Source organism: Scophthalmus maximus, chromosome 4 (assembly GCF_022379125.1).
Source record: "Scophthalmus maximus strain ysfricsl-2021 chromosome 4, ASM2237912v1, whole genome shotgun sequence".
NCBI lineage: Eukaryota > Metazoa > Chordata > Actinopteri > Pleuronectiformes > Scophthalmidae > Scophthalmus > Scophthalmus maximus.
Genome location: NC_061518.1, coordinates 24,206,633 through 24,233,542, shown reverse-complemented (window position 1 = coordinate 24,233,542; position 26,910 = coordinate 24,206,633). Strand labels below are relative to the sequence as shown.

The 26,910-nt window shown below is 46.0% G+C and overlaps 1 protein-coding gene across 6 annotated transcripts in view; it reads right to left on the bottom strand.

Moving 5' to 3' along the window:
* The window catches only part of mtss1lb (MTSS I-BAR domain containing 2b), a 67,971-nt gene extending 54,622 nt beyond the window's left edge, over positions 1-13,349 (bottom strand). Inside the window, exon 1 of one of the 6 annotated variants that reach the window (XM_035627335.2) lies at positions 12,380-13,349. In XM_035627335.2, the coding sequence (XP_035483228.1) occupies positions 12,380-12,466 (87 nt within the window). In that variant the 5' untranslated portion in view covers positions 12,467-13,349. The remainder of the gene's footprint in view (positions 1-12,379) is intronic. The other 5 variants (XM_035627339.2, XM_035627333.2, XM_035627334.2 and 2 more) reach the window with 5 other exon arrangements.
* Positions 13,350-26,910: the final 13,561 nt, after the last annotated feature.

Genomic DNA, 26,910 nt, shown 5'->3' with positions numbered 1-26,910 from the left:
AAGTCACGTTTTACATTTACGGGACTCGACGACAACAACATTTCAGCTAAAATGTTGGTGTTTTTAAAGCCACTTCGATGACAGTGCTTGCATCCCCTTCTTGCAAATTCTAAACCAACACACGTTTTGGGAGTTTTTCACGGCAGCCGAGGCTCGCAGCCGAGGTGCATAATCGTCACTCGTCGACACCTTAGGCGACGTGCTAGCGGGTGGCGCTGTAATCCCCTGGCTTTGGCCTCGTGGTCAGTGCGTCGGACTCCCGTACCGGAGGTTAGGGTTAGGGTCCGGCCAGAGCAGTGAAATCAAGACAACGACAAAGAGAGGAACAGAACAGTGGGTGCTACTAGACCACTATCCAGTGCTGTCACTGTACTAGGGATATGGGTGTGACTTCAAAATATGAGTTTTGATTTGACTGCGATATGACCCCTTTTGTGTGTGTATAAACATAAGAGTAGGTAAACTGCACTCAACTTGATCCCTGTTTCAAACCCGACAGTGTACAGGGACCCCGGCATGTTCCTCTATCCTCCACTGATGATCCCTCTCATCCCTGATACAGAGCAATATATCGACCATTCTCCCTCTCTTTTCCCCTTTGCATTCTCTCCCCCAGTAATCCTCCATTTCATCTGGTCGTGACTCTGGACTCTGGGGTTCAGTCGACAGTCCTCTGGCCTAGTTCTCACAGCACCGCCAGTGCACCCAGTCTGCCCAGCACTCCACTGGCAGCACCGCTCCACCACTCAGTCACTCCGGTGCATGAGAAGCTTACTGTCTCCTCTCGGTCTTTTGTTCCCTTTGTTTCCCCCTCGGCAAGACGGAAAGACAGAGGAAATCCAGCGAGAGAGGCAGAGGGAGTGCGAGAGCGCGGGTGGAGGCAGGCAGAGGGGGATGTACGGATTATCCCAATTCTTTTTTCTTTTTTTTTGTCGTATAATCGAGCCAATTCACACTTTAAAAGAGCAACGCAAGAACCAAACAAAAGAGGCTAATTTCACAGTGCCTCGTACGCATAATCGACTGGATGGGAGTAGAAAAAATCAAAGGCGACTTCACATTATCTGTCTCCGGTGCTCCCATAAATGATGGTGGGGTCTTTAGTCTGCACTGTAACAGTGATTCAGGTTCACTTTCACAAGTGGATCTTTCTGTCCCGAATATTGACATGCGTTCGGGGACGGATGACTCGAGCTGCGCCTGTAAGGAACACTGCGAGAACTCCGAATCGGATCTTCTCCGACCGCCTACAGCCACTGGACAATTTGCAGTCACGCACGAAGACATCCCTGTTACCTGCAGACAACTCCTGCCGATTTGGAATCAAATTGCAATCTCAGCTTGTAAGTTTATGTCATCATATATCACGAGGGTTAGGGCACCACCATCAATCATTCTGCAGCCTTGGGACTATTCTATCCTGCCAAAAGAATTCATCGATATACATTGATACACTTATGTGCTGCTGATGGATGAGGATGTCCTTGTTTATGAGCCTGAGATCAATGGTTGCTCTTATTTAATTCATTTACAAAGTTCTGTTATTACATTCTGCTTACATTCAATATCATGTGCCCAAGCTTTTTTTTTGTTGTCAACTGAAATATGATTTGACTCGAATTAAGGTAAAACAAGCAGTGGCCATCACACACCAAATGCACCATGAGTGAGCTGTCACCTGGTTACGGTAAGAGATGCATCAGGATTGGTCGGATTCACCTATAGGCAGGTGACCGACTGATGTGATCGTGATTGGCAGTAGTTCCTGTAGTTATAGCAGAATGCAAGGATAGCATAAAGGGTATAGCGTTATTTAAACCTCTTATGGAGGAGGTTGGGTTGGATGGCGGGCACACAAAACATGTTAGTGTGGGGTTCTGCGGGTGAACAGTTGTAGTGAAGCAACTCGAGTGAAGCATCTGCTCTCACCATCCATTGAGCTCATAATGGTTGTGAAAGGAAAAGCCAATTTTAATACATTTGTTATCATTTTGTATCATTTTAACAGAGGTAGTCTCAGCGTGTTTCAACCCAGGGACCACAGCTCTGCAATAAAACCGTCAACATCAATCCTTCCCTTCACCTTAACCGAGCATCGTCACTCCCCTGAGCTGAAAGAAACCTTAACCATAAAGAAAGGCTCATATAAAATCATTATTATAACGGTGAATGGACTGCATTTGTGTAGACTGCATTTAGTGGTTGTTGGTCCCAACAACCACTAAAGGCGAGTCGCATTCACCCACACTCACACAGATGTATACAGCACTTCTCTAAAACACTCTGATGGTACACTGGGGGAAATTTGGGGTTTCGGTATCTGGCCCAAGGACACTTCAGAATACAGATTAGTGGAGCCTGGGATCAAACAACCTTCCATCTTCGCTGTTCCGATCAGTGAACGGCCAGCTCGACCTTCTGGAACCGCAGCTGCTGCTGTTTCTGTGGTTTCAGAGCAGGTAATGGCCAAACAGCAAGTTGAACTAATAAGAAAGAAATCACAATCTTTCAAAATGTTGTATACAGTTATCTTAATATATCGCAAAATGCAGTGGAAGGATAAGTGGAGTCATGATTCCCTCCAGCATGCTGAGTAAATCACCTCACCCGGCACACAGAGGCTGGCACTTTGTTTGAAAGGCAGAGGGGATTAGCATGCAGATGAGGAGACGGAGACTGCATCGCTGCATAATTGATGGAGTGCAGCAGCTAATTCCAATCTAAACATAGTGATGAGGGGAAAGATGAAACCATCTGCGTGTTGTTGGGACTATGCACTGGAAGCCCAGAGATCACAGGTCCCGTTCATACCTGACTTTAACATGCGTCGGATCGCCCAGGACGAAGTGAAAAAGCACAGGTGGAAACGAGCCCAAGACGCACTGAGGATGCATTAAGAAACGCTCCGATCACATTGGGAGGTGGCCTGAGCTGCACATGACCACATTCCTTTAGCTGTGTGAACGCAAATGTGTCCTATAGGCCGCACTGTAGGACCCCCTACTCAGCTGACACCCTCTACACAAAAGGCGCATACTCATTTGTACTGATTCAGTCGGTAATCAGATGGGTACACTGGCTTTGTCCATTGCAAATTTCCCAAAGCCAACGGAGATATATAACAAGTCTGTGGAGTTTTGGAATCGCTGTAGTCCCAACAATACTGTGAGCAGGAATGAAAGACGAGGGATGAGGAGGAAAGACGCCTACTGGCATTAGTTTCAAACGCAACTACAACAATTTGGATTTTTCTGGGAAAGATCCAAGACTGTCCAAATGACAGGAGGACATATTTCACGAAATTATCGTTAGCAAACGAGAATGTAGAATACACGCCACGTAACAACAAAGCACAAACAGACCATTTACATGAAGGCAAAACAGTTCCTGGATTGTGACGCATCCAAACTGATCCGTTCTACTGGAGGAGAACACTCCACTTGATTAAAACACAAATAAATACAGTGAAAAATAGAGATCTCAAGTAAAGCAGCGGATAATCGCACTTTGGTCGGATTGTAAACTTCCGATGATGCCAAGTTAATTGATTTTGATGGGGAGTTTCCCTTTTTGGTCCATATACTGTACTGTTGCTTTCAGGCCAAAGCAGTGATCCGGCATGAACCACAAAATGTAGAGACAGAGAGAGAGAGAGAGAGAGAGAGAGAGAGATTTACACTCATGGCAGAGAACACACTGATAAAAGCCAAGACAGAGGCGGTACCATCTACATAAGCGTTCGTTGGACGGTCTGTTCGCAAGTAGCCATCAATCATCCAGGCTCTTATAGCTATGAAGATGCCACTTGGCTGGTTCTTTCCTCCCCTTCGCCGGACTGAGAGTCACTGAAATGTGCATTGCCCTGATTGTGTGAAAGGGCTGTCGATGCACGCTGCAGGTGCATCCGTCAGACCACTCAGGGTAAGTGACAGCAACCGTTATTGTGACCCTCTGCACTTAGAGAGAGATACGTGCGCAGGCATGGGGAGGGGAGGACCGTGTCTCGGATGCGACTGTGTGAATACAACAGCATCATCTGAGCCTTCTTCCGTAGTAGTTGCGGCTTTAGTGGGGTGTTTCATAAAATAAATATATATATATCTTTAACGGAACAAACAACTGTGTGCACTGTATAAGGGTTGGTCATTGTGACCAAGCCACATAAGCATTCATTCAAAGTTGTGTCCCTGGTTACATGACGAATATCGGTCGAATATTCACTCTCCTTTTAGCTCTGATCTCCACCCAGCAGCCGAATGTTGCGACATGGTCATCACCCAGCCACTAACTTAGTCTGTTGTTGCTGGGCAGACCTATCACTGGGTTCATATTGGTGGAGAGGGAGTCAAAGTTGCTGCTTTTCACCTGAAACTGCGTTAGAAAATGTTGTACTGTGACCTTGTTGCCTGAGTGCTCATCCATTGCACGTCCACCTTCAACTGACGCCAGCACCCATTAGATGATACTACCTGTCAATCAGGCCGCATCCACGCCCCAGTGCATCATTTACAAAATGAACGTCGTGCTGTGTTGAAGAAGACTTGAAACTAGATATTGACACCATAAACTCCTCCGGAAAATAATGTTATGAATCAAGTGAGAAGTAGAGTCATTTTCTCATAGACTTCTATAGAAACTGTCTTATGCAACCAGTGGAGTCGACAGAATACAGGCAATTCCGCATTGGCTTCCTTTTCCGGACCTTGTGACTACATCCATTTTTTCATAAAGTCTATGATTGATTATACTATTAGGCCTGTCGCGATCATTACACAATAGACTTATAGGACGATACATGAAAATGAACCTCGATCATTCCTATCGACCTCGGTAATCGCCATTGTGTTTGTTGACAGGTAGGCCCGCTGCTTCAACCCTCTCCTCTGCTCTGTCGCAGGCGCAGCTCACAAACGGTGTCAACACTTTTGGATAACATTTCTCTCAGCAGCCTTGCTTTGCTCTTAGTTCATTTGGAAAATGAACTTTACAGCTGCTTGCCTCAGGATTGTGTCGCAATTGCACGACTCCGGGGGATTTCACGTCGACACGACAAGACACAACGACGGAGCGCTGCAGAATCTTTGGGCGCCACGCCCCCGAGGAGAGAGGCAGGGAGGGAGACGGTGAGGACGGAGTAGGGGCACCGGGCACCGGGCAAGGAGGAAACTGGCAGCGATACAAATCGTGTAGAAGAGTGCAGGGATTCACGCGCGCAACGACCAATTGGCCTTTAATAAAAGCTCACATGATCCAGTTTGCAAAAAAGTGACCACAATATCGTTCATGGCAATAATTCTGGCCTAATATATAGTCTATATTGTAGTTATCGTGACGGGCGAATTGACTTGAGCATGAAGAGAACTTTTTCTTTCTTTTGAAACGGACAAGAGAATATTGATTTGCCACATTCATTGTTATTCTCCGGGCCAGTCCCCGGCCTGTTCATAATGATCAGTGTGTTTTACAGTGAAACAGCTGAGTGTGATGAGAAGGCTTTGACAGGCCTGACAAAGGGCTCAGTGAGAGGGGCTGCGTTGGCCGACTCCCAGCAGCCCCCACGCCTCCCGCGACCGGTGCTCTCCATTGAGCGCCGCCGGCCCTAACGAGCCCCGGGGCCCCGACGGCCTCCGAGATTTTAACGAGCCCTAACGAGGGAGATGCTCCTTTACGCGTCCTGAGATTCGCACGTCGGCACCTTCTTCTTTCTTTTTTTCATGCTCCTGAGCACAAGGACGTTGTTTTTTGGGGGGTTTTTTTACTGGGTGTTTTTTTTTTGGGGAATGAAAATGTCTCAAGGTCAAAATTCATCCTCTGAATCTGTTGAAAACAAAGGCTTGCATGTCAATGAGGGTGATTTTCCCCCGAGCTATGGGGTGAACGAAACCTTCCCATGGCTCACGTGCTCCTCTGTGACTTTAAAAAACAGCTTCTCTGCAAACTGGACTCATTATTCCCCTTGTCTCACACTTTTTAAAAATCCTACCTTCACCTTCAAAATGAATTTTGCAGGAGGAGTTTTTTGAGAAACAAGGATGTTCGGGGATTATAAATCGTTAACAGTAGCAAAAGCTAAGAAACCAATTAATTTCCAGATTTTAATTAATGAAAGAATGTTAATGAATGAAGATGAAGATTTTTAGAAATGCAATCGCATTAAATCCTAGAAAGCTATATGCTGCAACACGCCACAACCCTGCTTTCCACGAGTAGCCGTGTCTGGCTTCACGTATGTTTTATCAGCTCTGGCCTGGCCGCGACCCCGTGGCCTCGGGTATGGGAGTCTGACGCACTCACAACTAGGCCGAGACGTGATGTTTGCGAACTCCACTCGCAGTGTTGCTTAAGAATCGCTCAGTGCCCCTTCAAGGAGATGGCTTCATTCAAGGCTTCATGGACACGAGGATGGAGGTTGTCTCCGTCTTTATCCTCTCTCTCGCCAATAACACGCATCCCGGCCTGCGGTGAGATGTCCTCGATGGCCTGATGTCCTCCGGACCACACAGACACAAACACACCACAGGCCGGACTAATGATACAACTCCACAGAGCGTCTTCAGTCCTGCCGCATGGCGCAGAGTCACAGGGCAACATTGTCACGGGCCTTTGGAGGAGAGGACAACAATGGGCAGTCTCTGTGAGTCTACTGACCACTTTACTTCCACTTCTCCTGGTTTGCTGATGTAGTTGTTTTCCCAGTTTACTACTTTAATGAGGTGGCAGACAAGCCTCATGCCTCAGTGTCCACTTTCCCCCCCCCCTCAATTTCCTTTCACAGTGCTGATTCGATTTTCTCTTTCGGTTGATGAATTAAGGTTTTCCATTTATTACACGTTTTGTAAGTCCCCATGTTGTTCCGTTCATTTGACCATTAATTGTAAAGTAACGTCCACAAAAGACAACCAGGCCGATACTCAGCGCTGCTTGACAACTCACCTGGAGTTTGTCAGGAATCCAAAGGGATCAGGCAAAAGACTTTCACCAATGAAACCCAATGGGACCTTTACAGCAGGGTGTACGTAACAGCCAGGAAAAGGCAGAAAGGAGAAACCCTAAGACCGCAATGCCCTTCGAAGCCTAGAGGTGAAAGGATTAGTTGATTGACCAATCAAACTGTTCAATCAATTCATCGGCTAATTGATTGTGAGATTAATCGACAAACGAAATGCCACCGCTGACCTGTCTGACGGGGTCTAAGGAAGATTTGGTCAAACAGCTCGAACTGGTAGAGGTGCAGGTGAATTGTAGATACTGTAGAGTCTACGATGCTTGACGTAAACTCCATCATCTGCCCATTTCTGCAGGAGCATTTGAACTGACAAACAACACTGACTGCACACGTGTGAGAATATCAGCCTATACAGACAACGGAAGTCGTATTGACAGAACCACCTGCCCCAGAGGAAGGGAAGCTTGAGGAAAGGTTTAAGAAAGCTTGCTTTCACATGTGGGGTTTGTGATCTGGATACATACTTAAAAAAATAAAAAAAAATATATATATATTTGAAAAAAGGCCTTTACAAGAAATATTTTACATTTTTGTATGGTCACAGTGGAAGTCTGGAGACTGTGTGTGTGTGTGTGTGTGTGTGTGTGTGTGTGTGTGTGTGTGTGTTATATGGTAGGATACAAACACTGCGGTGCCAAGTATGGTCATGGCCAGAGAAAAGAAAAACAGCTGTGGCTGGCCAACACCAGCCGCAGTCTCTTACAGCTACCCACCGTAGCTGCATGTCTGCTTGACTAAAGGAAATAAAAAAATTCTTCAAAGAGATATGATATGTTTGTTCCTGGGATCATTGCAATGCTCCTATTCCATAGTTTTATAGCGTGCTATCAATCAATCCGTGAAAAGCACTCCAGTGCAAACAAAAAGAAAAACTATTTGGTTCTTGTTTTTGGTGGAACTCTCTCATCTTGGGGTTTTTGGAAACACCAACATTCATTTCAGATCAACATTTTTCACCATTTTGTGACATTTTATGGACCAAACAACTAATCGATTAACCCAGAAAAAATTATCGACTATTATGAAAATAATAGTTAGTTGCAGCCATAGAGGATGCATTTTGACAGTGCGTTCCATCTCAAAACATCCGAATGTGATATGTATGAAAACTGAAATGACTGCATCTATTGTGTATATCAAGAATAACAACCATACTAAATGATTTAAGTGATGAAGTAATTAGTGCTTGAAAAACAACAGTGATGCAATGGTGGAGATGGTATTTCAATACCTAATACAAACCGTAATATATGAGCCTTTACCTCTTTTGACAGCCTTTTGGAAACGTCTGTGGATATTTTTTTGCAGCCATTTGGGTCTAAGTCGAAACTCGACCTTCCGACCCCAAACCATCCCGCTCTGATGCAGTGAAGGAGCAGAGCTACAATGGTTTGGAAAACAACTAAGAAGCCCTTGAAAGGTTTCATCTCCTGGTCCCGTGGGGGAAATCATATTCCCCTGCTGCTGTCAACAAGACATTACCAGCCTCCATTGGTCCAGAGCCAGCTGACCGTGAACATGACCCCCGCGTCGCATCATGTTACCCCCTCTGTGACCTGTGTGTGCGTTGATGTGTGTGTGTGTGTGTGTGTGTGTGTGTGTGTGTGCAATTTACTAGAAAGTTACAAAACATAGCCTCCAGGGTTGGCAGATGACTACATAGGGCCACACACACACACACACACACACACACGCACGCGCACATTTTCTTTTAGTTATAATTTGAAATGGGCCTATTTTAACCAGAGCACCACATAAGGATTCAAGATTATTGGGCCTACGCAACGCTGCCAGCCTGCGTATGTCATCCGCACGCTGATGACACCCAAGGAGCAGACGCACAACGAGTGACTGGCCGCCTCGGGGCCGAGGATCTGCCGAGGAGAGACAGAGGAAGGGAGGAGCTGAGGAGGAGCAGGATGAGGAACGGGAAGATGAGGGGATAAGGGGAAGAAAAAGAGTGCTTTCTAAACAGCGTGGAGACAATCTGCAGCAACATCGAGGCCTGGCCCTTGTTGTGTCAACTCCCGGGCCTGCATGACACTTGAAAACACCCAGCTACACCCGGCCCCCTAGCAAAGATGAATGTGTATAATCGATTGTGTCAAACTTACTGGGACCGAAGCGCAACGGGAAGTGCAAGTAAAGGACAGCAACAGAAATTTGATTAAAGTAACTGTAGTCAGCTAAATTTTTCACATGAAGTTTTTTTATGTATTTGATTTATCAGTTCATATATAGACCATGTTCTCTGCCTAACCGCATTGAAATTTCCTGAAATCCCACTAAAGTCACATTGTGCAATTTAAAAAACAACAACAGGGAATATAATAATTAGAAACATAACAATTTCAATGACATTTAACTATTTGGTTTGATAAATATTTGAACGGTCCCATCACAGACGCGTCGCAGATACCATGCACTCAAACTGTCAGCTTCGCTTTTCATGTGGACTGGGACTAATGGCGCATCTGGGTTTTGAAGACGTCTTCTCTCTGCGGTGACTTTGATCCCGTCAATAGACCGAGCTGTCATAACCAGCATTCAAACCGGTGAAGTAAAACTTTTAGGCCATATTTTGTTTCCTCTGACGGACGGCTTTGTCTTCGTCGAGCTGCAGACGGCGACTGAAGCCGCACACTTTGGGCCGGAGCGAGTTTCACACGGCCGAGGACTCAGCGATTCCCATCGGCCCACTGGCGCTCTGCCTCCTCGGGGATTCAGGAATTCGTCCGCTCCGGACACACTCCACTCCAGACTTCGAGGGGCAATGCTTTTTCTTTTTCATCAGCCCATGCAGGTTATAGTGACCCATATATTTGAGAGTGAACTGGATAACGCAAACGTGAGGACCATTAGGAACCAACTGAATAATGGATGAAAACCCAGACCGTGTGAGAGGAGGGGCCAACAGGGGGAAGAAGTCTTTAAAAGTGTTGTTCCTTGAACACTGATTACTCCGTTTCACCCATCGGGGCAGGAGAAGCAAGACGGAGACCTTTTTTCTGCTTGTGGAATGAAGAGGTCTTTCCAGAAGGGCCATGGCCACGGCAGCCGGTTTTCTGGGAAAGTCAAAGAGTCAGCTGAAACCACAGCTTCCTTGGAACTACAATGTGACACAGTGTCGCTCCGGAGCCCCAGGGGGCCAAAAAAAGCACCGCTCATTTGACGAGGAGTAACCAGCCCCGCAAGAATTATGGCTGCAACCAATCCAGATTTGGAAAAAACAATTTGATTCTGACGCTCGCCGTACTTCACCCCGACGTCCGGAGCTCCTACAGATGCTGTGTCATGTGGTGCTGACGTTGCCATGCAACCAACCCTGAATGGTTGTCGGAGGGATGAGCGTTTTCCGTTATCGTCCCTAAACGGTCGCATTCGGCGGAATAATGATTTCCCATTAGCGCGGAAACCCCTCGAGCCTGCCGCGGTTTATGACCTGCACAGCGGGCGCGTCCCATTATACAGTCCAAACACAAATGAACGAAAACGGTGCGCTCGCTCGTGCATTGTGGGAAATGTAGGAGCCGGAGGCTTTTTACGGCTTGGCCCACACTGGGCACTGCGAGTCACTGGAATATTTCTTTCAATTGCTCATTGGAACGTTCTTCATTTGTTGTATAAGTGCTGAATTACACTGAACTGAAGTGAATTGAAACTAATGCTTCCATATATACATTTACTATGAGACCCAGTCTTTGTTTTGCGTATCAATGCGCTGCACATAGTGCAGGATCACTCCGGTTTCCCCCTCATGTCACGTGTCACTGTAACAACAGAAAGCCAATCATCTCTCCTCATTGTCTCATCATAGAGGAGTGTAGTTGCTTGTGACCTCTGTCACATGGGGTCACGCACTGAACGAGTAGGAGACATAAAAAGCAGCGAAACATCTCACTGTTGTATTTCACTGCTGATGGGCAAAACACTTGCAGACATGCGGCTGCTCATGCTGCAGTGTGATGAAGGGGCTGCAGGGGGGGGGGGGGGCACCGATGTTTAGAACGGGAGAGACAAAGAGAGAGGACAGACAGATGGACAGGCAGAGGGTCTGACAGCGCACACATACAGACGGGGACTGTCTCGTGGACCTTATATGCTGGACGCTTCCTTTCATGCAAAAGCATCTTCAGACAGCACGGATGCAGCATTTTGGCACGGGCGGGTGCTGAACCACCGTGGAGGCCGCATGGCAGTGGCCACTGTTGGCGCCACGCTGTGGAGCCACCGGGCTCCAAAAAGCTCTGACAGACAGACAGACAGACAGACAGAGGGGCAGAGACAGACAGACAGACAGAGGGGCAGAGACAGACAGACAGACAGACAGAGGGGCAGAGATGCCCAAGGAGGCCGGGTGTCTAGCGGCTGCGCGGCTTCTCACGCCTTCATGTTTTTCCTGCCAGATCGGCCTGACAGCAAATCAATGACGCTGCACTCTGGCGGCTAGAGACGCGCAGCGACCACGGAGAAAAGAACAGGAGAAAAAAAAGGCGAGAACAACATTGTGCACAGCGAGGAGGGGGGTGGGGGTGGTTGGGGGGGTGTAATGTCTGTTAGGGGCTTTTTCATCCTCAGCCCGGGGAATAATGGAATAATCAGCCCTGGCGATAATGAAGAACAGACTCCTCGAGCGATTATCCATATCCACCCAGGTCCGCACGTGCGAGCCGTGCCGTGTGACGGAATGTGTGGAGCAGCTATCGCGGCTCCATTATCGGACACCTATTCCGATTCCGTGTGTTTTCAGAGGCGAGTCTCTGAGAGGCTCATTTTTTTTTTCCTCCATCAACGCGTCGAGGTCGAATTCGCGCTGCCGGCCCATTTCGTTCAGCACTTGCCCAGAGCTGATTTCGGGGGCGACCCAGCCAATGGGGCTCGACTCTCGAATCGCCGTGCAACTCGGCAATGTGCGCGCAGCATCGCAGCGTTTGACAGGCGCGCGCGAACCCGGGGTGGAAACAGCAGACTGGTCCCTCCGCGGATGCGGTCCGGTTTTTTTAGGGGGGGGGGGGGGTTGCGCGGAGGACAGGAATTGGGAAATCGTGTTTAGTGCGTCCGATTGTGGGTGCATTTACGTTCACATGCGCATCGTATAGCCAACATTCTGGAGGGTGGAGGGGGCGGGGAGGGTTGCGGGTTTCGCACCAGCAACCGCCGCATCGCTGTCAGTGCAACTGTGCCTCCATCGCTGGCTTCTTCGATGCCAAAGTCAACATCAGATCTCTTGCCACCGGCGCGCGTCCCCAACGTTTTTTCAGCGTGCGCTCGAGACAACCTGCACGTTTTATTCCCAGGCACAATGCGTTCAAACACGATCACGGAACCGGAGTGAATATATGTATATATATAAATTTCTTATTTTTCATTTACCTTCATGTCGTTGACAATCGCCTGGAACAGACCCCCGAGGGCCCCGCATTCCTTCTCCACGGTCTCCATGTTCGCCAAATCCACCATTCACCGGAATTTGCAGAGGCGCGCACCGACTGCGCGCTACCAGCACCCAGCAGGGAGAAAGAAAGAGCACAAAAAAAGACGTATTTCCACAAAATCGCGACGGGGCTCTCCTGTTTTTCTCCCTGGCGGACCGAGGGGGATGCAGCGAGGACAGATGGAGGAGGAGGAGGAGGAGGAGGAGGGGTGAGAAAAAGAAAGATGCCGAAACGAACGGCTCGCGCTGCGGTCTCTCCCAGGCGAATGGAAGATGGGTTGTTCGAGAGGAGCGGTGGTCTCTCTCCCTCTCCCTCTCTCTCTCTCTTTCTCTCTCTGTCTCTCTGTCTCTCTCTCTCTCTCTCTCCGTGACTCTGAGCCAGTCAGGCGCTGAGCCGTCCACCGGGTATCCGAACGACCATGCCCACCTTGGCGCAGCCTGCGCTACGCGGAGCTGGTGCGGGGACGCATGTGGAAAGCTGCGAGAGAACCGGAGCGATGGATCATGACAATGCGTTTGCCTGTACGCGCGTGTGTGTATGTCTCTCTCTGTGTGTGTGTGTGTGTGTGTCAGGGTCTGTCTGTGTCTGCGTCGTCCGTGCATGCATGTGCGCGTAGGTAAAGGCGGGCTGTGATTGGTGCAGAGGCAGTGGGCTCAGCGGTGCGGGGAGAGCAAGCATGTAATACGATCCGTGCAACTGCAAGGGAGTGCAACCGAAAAAAGAAGGAAAAGGAGGCTGGACAACTCTGGACGGCCTGTCAAATGGGCACGCACACGCACACACACACACACACACCGTATAGACCACCACACAAAAATCAGCAGGGGCTAAATGTCAAATAGATTTAGCTGCCAGAAGAGTGTATGCCAGTGTGGAGGAATGTGTCCCGGTGACCCTGATGGGTCACTTTTATTTTAAATATCACTGCCATAACCCCTCCGTGACCTGTAAGGACTGTTGATATTATTAGGATTCATATCAAATACAGATGTATTGATTTCTTATAACACACGTCCATTTGGTCAATCTGTATGGAGAATGGTAGATTCACCCTTATGACCGTCAGTTGGACAAATCTGCTTCGTTAAACTATGTCAACTATTTCATTTTCATCTCTGAAAAAAAATTCAGCTCCTTACCTGCAGAGGAGGGTGTTAATCGGTTGGACCGGTGCCCCTCACCATAAAACAAAGGCATCATCAAGTTCATAATCACAGTACTTCTCTGTGAACATCAACACGTTTACTATTCTGTATTTCGATGCAGATATGTGGTGTGACTGAAACAATGATCCACAGTTGGCTCAAGTTTTCAGATTTTCCTCCACATTTACAAGCAGGGCTAAATATATATGTCTTTTGAATTTCAGATGACGTTATTCGGAGTGCTTTTGAATCTATTTAACCATTTTTTTCCTTCTAAATACAAAAGTCTTGAGCGCCACTTCACTCCAATTTCTTGTGAGTGAGCTCTGATCTCATCTTAGTTATTTTCACTTCGTGTCCTGTATTCATATTTCATCATAACGCTTTATGACCTGTAGAATTTTTGAAAATGCCAAACAGTTTTGTCACTGAACTTGTGATCTGATTAAAAATATGATTAAGTATGTGGTGCATGTTTTATCAGTCCCATTGTCTGACAATAGTAGCATCCTTTTTCATTTATGGTTCATTGTATTAAATTAGAATATTTTTTGGTGTCGCAACACTGAAGAGAAACACTATGCACACAGAGTGTGAAAATAACTTTAATGAAGAAAATATGCATCATCTGGTGTGTGACCCTGAGGACGTTTATTGTGATCGTCATATGTTTCACAACAAATGCCGTTACTATCACAATGCCTGTTTTGTTGACTGTTACATAATTGCGTATACAGCAACATAACTACATAACTGTTGTTTGTGGCAGTTCTCGCATGGGTGAAAATCCTTTCAGTCAAGGTTTGTTGTCTAATATCTGTCTCATAACAGTGTCTGAGCGATAATCACTATAGTTTGGTTAATCGTCTGTTTTTTATATAAAAAATATAACAAATAGGAAATAAAAATGTGTGTATCCGCATGAGTCTGTATACAGACCGTAGTGTACCAGTTCCAGTAACTCGATACTGTAAGCAACCGGATTGATGTTTAAAAGGTCACAGGTCACTGTGCCCAGGATATTCTCGTGACCACAGATGGATCGTGTAAGAGGGAAGGGCTCGGAAACCCGATCTGGATTCAGGCAGTGAGACGTTATTGCCGCACGATAACCTCATGATGATTTCGGGGGACGTGGCGCCTGGACATTATGTTTTTATTGGAACAGCTTTTGTGCCGAGCTTCAAATATGAAAATAAATAAGTCATGGCGGCAAAAGAAAATAAATTCCAAATATGCAACTTATCTATATATATGCAGATCTTATTCATTCATTCATTCATCGTCTACCGCTTTATCCATTTAAGGGTCGCGGGGGGTCGCTGGAGTCAACATTGGACGAGAGGCGGGGTACACCCTGGACAACAACCATTCACGCTCACATTCACACCTACCTACCACCTCTTCAATGAACCTATCCCCATCCTGCATGTCTTTGGACTGTGGGAGGAAGCCGGAGAACCCGGAGAAAACCCACGCATACAGGGGGAGAACATGCAAACTCCACACAGAAAGGCCCTGGTTGAACCGGGATTCGAACCCAGAACCTTCTTGCTGTGAAGGTGCTAACCACTACACCACCATGCAGCCCTATCAGATCTTATTGTTCTTGTTATTTTTATTTTACTAGCAAGCTACATTTTAATGATGCACAACGAGGGTTTTATCAATTTTCTGTCAAGGGGACAGAAAGCTTTTCTTTTGACTTTTTGTTTTATTTTGTTTACCAAGAATGAATGAATGATTGAACCTTCGCGTCAGGGCCAGATAAACCAGTGTGAAGAGACACTTCATGAATCCCCCAAAAAAGGAAAAAAAAAAAGGAAAAATGTCAGCAAATGTGATACGTGAAAAATCTGATGATATAGAAGACTAACCCTACCACTTGTGTGCCTGTCAGGGTCAAGGTCAGGGTGAGGGTGAGGGAAACAGCTGCTGTGTGCCATCGCTGAGAAGCATCGTGGCAACTGTCAGTAAAAGTAGATGCGGAGAGTGGCGCTCTTCACGGGGAAACTGCTATTTTTTGTTGTCGAAAGGATTTCTTTTTTTCCTATGTGCTGACACACTTGTAATGCTGAAAAGGCCACTCTTATGAGTCATTACTTCTGGAGACATGCAGCTAAACAGTACGAGCTGTAAGGACGGATGCTCCTGGGCAAAGTTCACACTTTTCAGCGGGCCCTGCTTGCATTTCTTTCTTTTTAATGCTGTTATCGCAAGATTAACGAGTTATTGTTAGGTTAAAACAAGTTATTATCTCCTTATCTAGGGCTAACAAAGCTTTTGTTTTCTCTTTTCACAAGACAATAACTCGTAATAGTATTTAGTCTATTAGAGAACAGGCGAGCCATGTCAGTCAACCACAGCCTGGAATTATCCTGAACGCCACCGCTGATCTCTGCCTGCCTCGCTCCAGAACCTCTTCCGGCCTGCTCGACCCATGTATAAATTCACATCCCCTGGATTTCAATTAAAACTTGTTAAACTTCTCTTAAGTCTGGTGTTCTGCACATTTGGGTCCTAGGTCCTGACAGAGCTTATTGTCCCAGGGCCGAACTACATGTGGCTGTAGAAGTGTTGTGATAAACTGACCCCTTTTGGCATTGGAGTACACGGGGAGGGAGACACAGGTTTAATGCAGACACTGGTGAGCGGATAAGACGAAGGTGCGCTGCCAGCCAGGAACCGAAGACTCGTGCTTCTCTGAAGACTCTTGCCTCTCCGTTGCAATTCCGGTGATTTTTGAAGTAAATACGAGCTCAGATGTCACTGCTCGGTTACTACTTGTACCTGCAGCCAAGAGCCTATTCATTCTCGTGTTGGACTTCTCATCTGCTCTCCCTGCAGATCACCTCAAGCTCTGAGATATTTACAGGCTCCGTTGCGTGTGCAGCATGTTCAAGATCCACCCCATAGACTTTCACTGACGTTCACGTCAGTGGAGGGACGTCCCAAGAGCCCTTTGCTTGTGTTTCCTGGGGTAGCTCACGGCGGATTTTAAGGTCTGCTTTGGATCATTGTCTCGATGTAGAAGCCAGCCTTTTTTTCCCCCCCGTTTCCCTTTCTCAACTCACTCCATGACAATAGCATCAAGAAATGATTGTAGTCCATTCTTCCTCCTACCAGTGTACTGCTGCCTGTACCACTGGCTGTCAAAAAACCCCAAAGAACTAACGTGCATGCTTAATAGTTGGCAAACTGAGACACACCTTCGATGATTTGGCCAAAAAGCTCCTCATCTGTCTGCGGCACTTGTGTACAGAAGACTTATCCAGATGTCTCAGACTTCAGAGTTTGCGGCTCGAGTCTCCTTCTGATGACTCCATGTGTGGACCCTGTCTGCACATCGGTGCTGCACAGTGGAACCACTACTGTGTCAGCTAAACCTCCCTTGACAGTCCTTGGCAGTTATCCGGGAGTGAAGTGCTTCGACAACTTCTTCATACCTTTCCCTGCTTCCCAGACGTCATGGCTTTCTGGTCTTCTGGCCTTCTGGTGGTTTGTGGTGTAAGTGTGGATTGCAAGGCGGAGGAAGCCTCACTCTCAAGACTGTCGGAGTCGGTCACTCCTGCAGTGCATTGGACCTTCCAGTCTGACGCAAAATTGACCCCAGTTCATCTCAATGTGAGCATTGCGTTAGTTAGCCTCATCCAACTTCGTCATCAGGCGCTCAAACTTCTCCACCTTTTGACAGATGACAGGTCAAAATACCTGAGGAACAGTTTGGTCAGGTCAACTGCCCGGATGGTTTTCACACAGCTAAAGCACTCTTTAGGTTGGGACCTGCTTGGTCTATTTCCCCTACTTACGGTTTCACTTAGTCTTTCTCCTCTCTGCTGCACACAGATTTAGCCTACCAAGACAAAAGAGGGCGCATACAAAGTTAACACAGTCCAGACAGGAGTGAAGAAATATTCTTTACTACCAACAAGAATAAAACAAAACTAAATGAAAGGGTAAAACAACAGAGTTGTGAAGTGGCTGGGGTTATTTTAGGCGCCTGCTGGTTTGAAAAGTAAAAAGTCACAATGTGGGTTTTTTTCTATGGACAATAACTTGGATCAGCTTTAAACCCATAGTTAAATCGCCAGTACAAAATATAATAAAACTAACCCTAAGTACCAAAAGCGGCATATTCCCGCAGCTGTAGTGCCGCGTTTAGGCCTCAACCAAGAATTTTGGAATTTCCCTTCTGCTTTGATTTGTACATCTGACTGGCTTCTCCTCCATGGCGAGCTGAGGCCGAGGATTATGGGTACTGTAGTATCTAGTCCCTATCGCCCATGGCACAATTACAGACAAAAAAACATTTCCTCTGACTACCTGGCAAAATCTGCCTTTTGAATATCAATCAGCTATGGCACAAGCACACTGGCTCCAAAATGCAATTGCACTTTAGACCATGAGCTCCGATCGTTCAAATAGAGGCCTTGGTCTTAAACACACATGAAAAAGGCAATGTCGAAGTGAGAGGCAATAAAGGCTTGAATACATTGGTCTGAACATATAGCTATAACTTATTTTCATTTTAAACCCTTCATTCGAGTCAAGTTTTCCTAGCTCTGACTTGTCATGCGTTTTTTTTTGAGTCTATATTATTCCTGCTAGTATATACATTTTTACAATTCAATCCATTCACACAGCAGACATTTCTCACTCCAAATTTTCTTTTAGTTTAATGATCAATCTTTTTTTGTGGCCCTTGAGCCGAATACTGAAACAAAGGGTGCTTAACAAAATGCAATATGGATACACGTTGAATCCCCAATTTACTGTGAAACGCTCCTGTTCGTTAATACGAATACATTTTATTATCTTTCACAAAAACAGATGAACTAAAGTAAGAATCTAGTGTGAGGCGGTGAGACATTGGACTGCATGTCCATGAACATGCGTTTTCCATACATTTCCATAGGGTTTATGGGTACATATGACACACACACACACACACACACACACACACACACACACGTGCGCGCTATGCCCTAAAATGACTCAGCATACTAAGATGATTCAGATGCTGCAGTGTGACACAGCCGGGCCTGTGTGGAGTCAGTGTCGGACGTGGTGCTGTTTAAACTGAACCATGTTTCTGCGTCAGAGAGACGGATGTGTAATTAAAGAGGCTGAGTCACACGCAGTGATCAGGGAGCTTCAGCCGCTTGCTGCCACTTTGGACAGACTACACTCGCCTCACATAACTAAGACAAGTGTAGAAATTACTTTGAAGGGTTCAGTCCCCACATCAAACCACACCAAACTGTCTTTACTTATATACTTTTGAATCAAATTGATATTTGTCAGACATGAAAATATGTTCATTTAGTATTCTGGCAGGTAGTTTTTCAAAGCCATTATTTTTCCCCTGACTTATTTAGCAATGTTGTTTCTGTGAAAACAATAAAAATAGAAGCCTTGGTTTTCATACATACATGAAAAGGAAATGTCCAAGACAGGTGATAAAGGCTTGAATAAATGAGAATCCTCAGCGTCCCAGGTTTTGCACTGACATCTGAGCATTTCACTTTAACGTCTGAAGTCACGTCCAGTCGAGGCTTTCAGCCTCATCACTTTTCATGAGAGTGACAAGGCAGCATTCTTAAAATACACAGGCTAAGACATGATGTAAAAATATAAAGGAAGTGGTCATTTTTATTATTACAGCTGGATTAAGTGATATCTATTATTTATTACATTTTACAGGAGGAGTTATAGTTGTTGGCAGTTGATAATATCCTTGAATGCTAATAACCACAGTGCGGTGTGATATCATTTCTTCAAACCATGTATTGATTGTTATCAAGCCTGCTCTTTGTCAGTATTTGTAAGTATTTTCACAAACAGGACATGATTTACAATTGTGTATCAGATAGAAAACTGCATTTTGTATGTTTCTCAGTAATAAAAATATAGCATTTTATACAAAAATCCTTACAAAAACTGTTAGAGCAAGTCAAATGTAGATGGGGTTTTTTATTAGTATATATACTGTTTTATAATTAATTTTATGACTCAGAGAATGTTGGATTGAAAGCAGGGCACACACACACGCACGCACCCACACACACACACACACACACACACACACACACAAACACACGCACGCAAAGCAGAAAGTGCTCAGGCCCGTGTCCCTGGGTGGGGTCAGGGATCAGCTGTCAGCTGACCATGAAATGAGATGACAGGGCAAGGAGGAAGCAGAAGCAGAAGTTGAGCAACCAATGTTGTCCACTGAAAGCGGATGTGAGCAGTTCCCGGCTCCGCGGTGTCCTGCGATCCGCGAACCGAAACGCCCGTGTCCTCTGGTGAGCCCTTCTCTTGGGGAGAGTGAACGAGAACTTTCTGTTTTGTTTCGACCGAAGAGGAACTCAAACCAGCAGTGACCCTCGGCACTGCAGGAGCTGTCAGCAACATATATATGCATAGGCAGCAGATTCTAGATGCTAGATACGGACATCGAAGACACATTTAATCCCCCATGGTTGGAGATCTGATGTTTTTGTACGGGACTTTGACACATTACTGAACAGCCACGTGCTCAGTTTCACAAATGGTAAAAGGAGAAAGAGTTTTTGATCACTTTTCTCAGACAGGTGTTGATTCAACACTTCCTGGCGGAGAAATGAGAAGAAGTGGCTGGTTGTGTTCACAGCTTAGTATCCTCGGAATGACATCCATATTTCACTGAGCTCATGATTTAAGCCAACGTGCCACGGCAGTAAGGTCCTGTTATGTAGGAAAGCTGCGAGTCTCCATCCGGAGTTTCTGGTGGTGAATGCACGTTAAGTGAGTTGTAGTAATTAGTATGGCGTCAGACACCTGCATTAAGCATTTTTCCCTTTTTTGGGAATAAGAATATTTACCTTATTGTAACTATGCTATAGCTGCCACGTGCAGATAATAAATGTATCCAGAATATAAGAAATGTTGGCAGTAAGTGAATTTCAATGGTGTTCTTGCACTTGTTGTCTGGCGATAGGCTTGAAGGAGTCGCGTGTCAGTCTACACCTGCACACAGCAACAAAAATAGTCCAATAAAGTCTAGTCAGTCCGGGGAAGACAGAAAAATTACTGGAATCTTAAGCCTGAAAAAAAACCCCAACCGTTCAAGTTTAGACATCAGATGTGATACTGCACGAATGATGTGCTGAGGAAAGCGCGCGCCGTGTCTCTGTGCATGGCTCGCTCATGATTCTTGCACTTGGAGAAAACCCCGTCCCTCCGCTTCCTCTACTTGGTCACGATTTTCCCCCGCTCGCCCCCAGAGCGGCTTCCTCTCTGCTTCCGCGCCGAGGAGGTCCCTGCGTCTGTCAAGTGTCACAGCGGACGACATGAAGGGACGTGGGGAGGGCGGAGGAGAGAGAGAGGGAGCACAGGAAGCGAAGACTGGACAGCTCAAGAGAAAGGAGTGGGGAGGGGGGGGTTGCCACAGAGAAGGGGAGCTGAGGGAGGGAGATGAGTACAGGAGAGACCCCCAGTTTTTATTACACTCCTGCACCCCCTCCTCCTCCTCCTCTGTATGGCAGAGCAGAATGTAGGTCTGCGCTTGCCTACAGCCATCAGCAACAATCAGTTCTGCCCCAGTTACTGACGCATCTCACAGACTAAACACACACACGCGCGCGCGTACGTCACGACAGGCAGAATTACACACACACACACACACACACACACACACACACGCAGATGCACATAGGAACAGACGCACAATATGCTTGCAGAAACACACACACGCAAACACAACCGCCTCGGAACGCGCACTCCATGGCGCACAGGGGACCGGTCTGCAGCATGCCTGTACACGTGTGTGTGTGTGTGTGTGTGTGTGTGTGTGTGTGTGAATATGTAAAAATGATCATGTTTTCACACAAGCAGAGAGAGGATTTGGATGAAAAACTTCACCAATACAAAGAGATAGTGCCATTATTGTTCATATACTGTACACACACACACACACACACACACACACACACACACACAGTGGCAGAGTTAGGAGCATCACCCTAACCCCCCTACATACGAAATATAATGAACTGATTTAGGAATGTGGAAGAAAAACAACTCCTTCATTGTTGTTCATTGTGCAGTGCCGAGGCAGTGTTGTACTGTACCTCAGAATGTCGCAGGGCCCAGACGAGAGTGGTACAGTAACTGTGGCTGGTGTCTAACAGGGCGCACTAACACATCGAGACACATGGAGAGGAACAGAGATGGCCAAGTCAACTCTGACAGCAACAAAAACCCCACACTGGAGTGCCGTTGTCACTGCTGTTGCAGTTGTCGAAGATGTCTCACACGGAGCCAAGGCACGTCACTGTTGCAGCGGCGAGCTCGAAACTTGGTGCGGCTGCACTTTCACCGAGCGCACCTCACGCAGGGAGTGTCGCGTTCAGTTGTAAATTGTCGAGACGCATGAACAGAGCAGCGGGGAAAACCTTCACATCGTTTGCGAAATCAATGCTATTTTATACTTGATGGGGAGAGCTTCACCGGGACTGGATCAAATCACCCGGGGTCAACTCTTATCGGTCTGACCTGCTGACGACAGGACAGTTGAGCTGAGCTGACACAAAGGTTGTGGAGCGGCCTCCCGCCAATCAGTCTTTCAGAACAGAGCGTGCTTTCAGTTGAGTGCATGGCTTTCCTCTTCATGGCGACTGCTTTTGGAACGGTTCAATCTTAACTACTACTTACTTAATGGCCTGTGGTTTGGTGTCATGGCTGTAGCCCAACATATTTAAATCTCAGTCGGATTTAAAGAATATCGCGAATTTCTTGAGCTCACGAGAAACACTCTTCACATTTCAACAGTTGAAATCGGTTTCTTTGTGTGTGTGTGTGTGTGTGTGTGTGCCAAGCTTTACCCGTGTTGAGTTTTCTAATTGCAGTGAGTTTGGCCATTTAAATATGGAGCACCATGGATTCTACGAGTTAGTTATCAGTGCGAATCTCTCTCTATTACTCATGCCGCTGACTACCACGGCCCCACATCCTAACTTACTTCCTCCGCTGGCATTTGTGCGTCGGAAGTGTTTGCGAAGCAGCTACAGGAAATGTCACGGGTAGGAGTTTGTGATCGGGACGTTACCATATTTGCAGATGCACGTAACTTTTTCAATATGATCGCAGGAGTGATCAAACTTGCAGCGTCGCGCGTGAACTCAACCCCTGGCTCCGACAGCGTCGCAGCTGATGAGGGGAGGAGGCTTGAGGAAACCTCTCCAGCTTTTATTTGTAGGCCTGGAGTCAACCAAAGAAAATCTTGGGGCGGTTGCCATTGCATGTAAGACTGCAACCAATCAATTGGTCGTGGAGGTAAAAAAAAAAAATTCCTCCACAGCGCATTCCCCAGTATACTTATAAGCCAAAATTGACTATAGATAAAGATAAATAACTTACATTTTTTTTAGCATGTTTCAATATCAAATCATCATTTCATCATTTAAAGGATATTATAAACTCATTTTAACCTATTGATCAGACCAAACATGTTGAAATATGCCAATTCTGTTATTCTTTCACTCAAAACCTCAAGCGTTAAAGCCCCAGTGTGTCATTTTTGTACTTTTCTGGCGACATCTAGTGGTGAAGTTGCAAACTGCAACCAACTGAGCATCCGACAGGGGACACTTTATGGTGGCGCACCGCTAATTCCATTTCCGGTTCCCCCGCAGCGCTGAAAATTCAACAAGAATGCAACGTATTCTGGACCGTTTTCTGCAACCGTATTAAATGCTGCGTTCCATTACACCTCGGAACTCAGACCCCGGCGGTGATGTTTTCCCAACCTCCCGAGTCGCAGTGGAACTGGACAGAGCGCGACAGGACCTGGCAAACATGGCGATTTACACGGAGGTCGGGTTCCCCCGAATGTTACCATATTTAACTCATTCAAAGTTGACGAAAAAACATCGGTTCTTTGCTGCAGGTGATTATACATATATGAACACACAGTTAGGGACAATATATTCAATTTCTGTATGCTCTCTTAAATATTAAACACTGTAGCTTAAAACACACACATGACATAACGTCCTGACACAGACATGTCAGTTTTTGGAAGATGTGACACGACAAGTGGTCATGTTGAGCTGCGATGCCACTGTTTAATCTCGACTTTTTCGATCATGAATTTGAACAAGATGTTACAACGCTGACAAACCTTTTTGACACTGTGTCGACGAGTTTAGAGCCGACTCCGAGTAAACCCCCAGTGAACCTTAACTCACGTCTCTGTCAGGCTGGGCGAGTTATAAGTTGTGTCAAAGGCGAGGGAGTTTTTTTATAAAACACACAGGCACATCTGTCACTCACGGCCCTGAAAATAATGGTTTGACCCTCGTTGTCTAGTGATGTCACGCCTTTGACGAATTGAAACAAACCAATGAGAATCTGACGGACGAGAGCATATCGGCCAACCAATCAACTGATAGACCTACGGATCCAATTGATGTTAGCCACATTGTACTGTTTCCTTTTCTGTGCGTTACTTTATGTTCAGGCTCCATATACACATTAGCTCAGTTATTGTGTTGGTCTACTGTAATTCTCTCAAGCAGAATGGCTCACAGACACATGGATTTATGATACTGAAGGCGAAGTGAGCTATTTGTTTAGTTTTTTCGAAGCAGGATATTAACTCGATATTAACTTCCAGGTCAGTTCTGGGACAAGGGCAAAAGGCCAAACGTGGTCTTCTTTAGGGCGTACCAAATATTTTGGGTTGCGTGTAGGTTTGATGATGCCCAGGATAGAAATACAAAAACAAAACAAAAAAAATGGAAAAATCAGAGTTCATTTTTTTCTGTCAAACACGTCTTCTGGACCTCCTTCCTGAAATCCAACACCATCACTCTCTGCATAGCAACGGAGCCTCTAAATTTAATAAGCAGATCATCTGTGCTCGTATGACACACTTTAAAAAAAAACCAACTCAGTGGGCTCCAGTAAAAGGTCCCCAGTGTTTTCTTATTTCTCTAAATAAATCACAGTGACGTGACTCATCACGATGCCCATATGGGCTGCTCTCTGCAGGCCCCGTGAGACAGTCATATTACATCCTGTCAGCATGGTCTCAATCGCATTAGCTCCCGCTTGTTTACCGTGTATCCGAAATAACACAAACATTTTCATGAAGTTCCAACTGACAAGTGATTATTTTGTATAATTACTGTGTATATGTATACTATCTTTTCCCCCCTGATGAGCATGAGAAATGTCACCACAGTTAATGTTCATTCATATGTTTATTTAGCAGGGTATTGTTTTCACCCTGTGTGTGTGTGCGTGTGTGTGTGTTTGTTTGTGCGTGTGCGTGTGTGTGTGTGTGTGTGTGTGTGTGTGTGTGTGTGTGTGTGTGTGTGTGTGTGTGTGCACAAAAAAGAACTCAGCAACGCATGGATGCATTTTCACCAAACTTGGGTGGGAGTATTAAATGGGAGGGTATCTCCATGATGATTAACTTTTAGAGATGATCGGTCAAAGGTCAAGGTCAACAGAAAATGTCCTGGAGCAAAACACATTTTCCAAGATATGTCTGCAAAGCTAAAGAGGCGGCAATCCAGAGCTTGTATTGATCAGAAAACGATTCCCCATCACGCGTCGTCAATCTACAGTTTATTTGGATTAACCAACCATTTGTCATTATACGGCATAAATGGCATTATTACAATCTAAACAAGTTATCGTCGCGTGATTGGGATGTATACACGACATGGAAGGTAAGCATCGCCCCTCAGATGCTTATCACTTATTTAGTGAGTTCACGTGGCCCCTTTCTTCTTGTGCATAACATTTTATGTATAGAGGCATATGAACTTCACCATGACATCACGATTCCTGTTGTTCCTGGTCAAACTGATACAAACTGGTGATAACTATACACTGCTCTTAGCATATACTGTCTTGATAATGTGATGAGTTTCCTGAGAAAAGTTAACATGACAGGAGGACGCAGACGACCTGCGAAGGGTAAGAACGACCTCGGCAACACAACATGTAGAACTTAAACCTTAAACGCATCCAAAACGATTCAGAGGGAATCTGGATATAATCTTTATCCACACAAATTCTCGACGTTTGACTTTGATGACAAAGCTAATGGCTAGTCTGACTAAACAGGAGAGTGGAGGAAGAGAAAGACATTTACATCAGGACAGGAGAAGTGTGTGTGTGTGGGGGGGGGGGGGGGGGGGGGTGCAAACAGAAGAAGAGAGGATCTGCTCACTCATTAATTTTTCACTTTCATCCATCTTAAATTATTGAAGAGCCAAGTTGCGATGCGCCTCTGATACAGCGCTGGACCCTCGTCTTCACTTAGACACCGACAGAGGCACAAATGCAAGCAGACGCAGTCACACACCAACTATATTCACAATGCTGGTCACACACACACACACACACACGTACATACGTAATATTCATAGATTCAGTAGAGCTGCATATGCACACAATGTTGTGCAGACAGACAGACAGGCCCGCACCCTCCCAGGGGAGGTGATTAGGGTGAGATTTGTCAGGCAACCTGCTCCCCCACCCACATATGTGCTTATGCGGGCGCACAACCACGTACTGCCAGCTCTTTTCATATTGATCACACAAAATATGCACAGATCTCCCTGCATTTGGCAATAATGCCATATTCTTTTACGTTAACCCACTCGGTTTGCTGAATACCACATGAACTGCATACATTTGTCGCAATTTCCCAATAAGAAATAAGTAAAAAATAATCAGGCTGTTCTCGTTCACTGTTTGCACTCGTGCAATAATTCATATCCGACCCGTGTAGTTGTGAGCCAAGAGGCTGTGATCACATGAGCTATGTGCTGCAAGCTGCTACATATTCTCACCTCTATAAAACCACACTGTTGAAAACTTCACAGCCTCCGGTAGACTTTACACTATGCTAAAGGGAAAAGGAAGCTTTTTTATGATTTACTGTTATTGTCCATCCATATTTGTCAATATATGACAAACTGCATGTACAGCGCATGACTGCACAAGTGAAAGTGAAAACGTTCACTTCGCCCCTCTGACCCGGCATTTACAACCCAGTCATAGTTGGATCTGCTATAGCAAAAAAAAATGGCACCGGTGTAATTATTTTCATAAATAACAACTGCACATTCACTTGAGTCAGTTCTGTGCCTGGTGCCATGGATACTGGCTCACCGGTGTAACTCACTGGAAAGAGCGACCATGCGCGTCATTGGTTTTGCCTGCGTTTGTTTCTGTTGTGTCAAGCGTCTGCCCCGGAAGAGACCCAGTACATCTGTGTGAGTTCATATCTGTGCAGTGACGCAAACAAACGGGAGAGCGCATT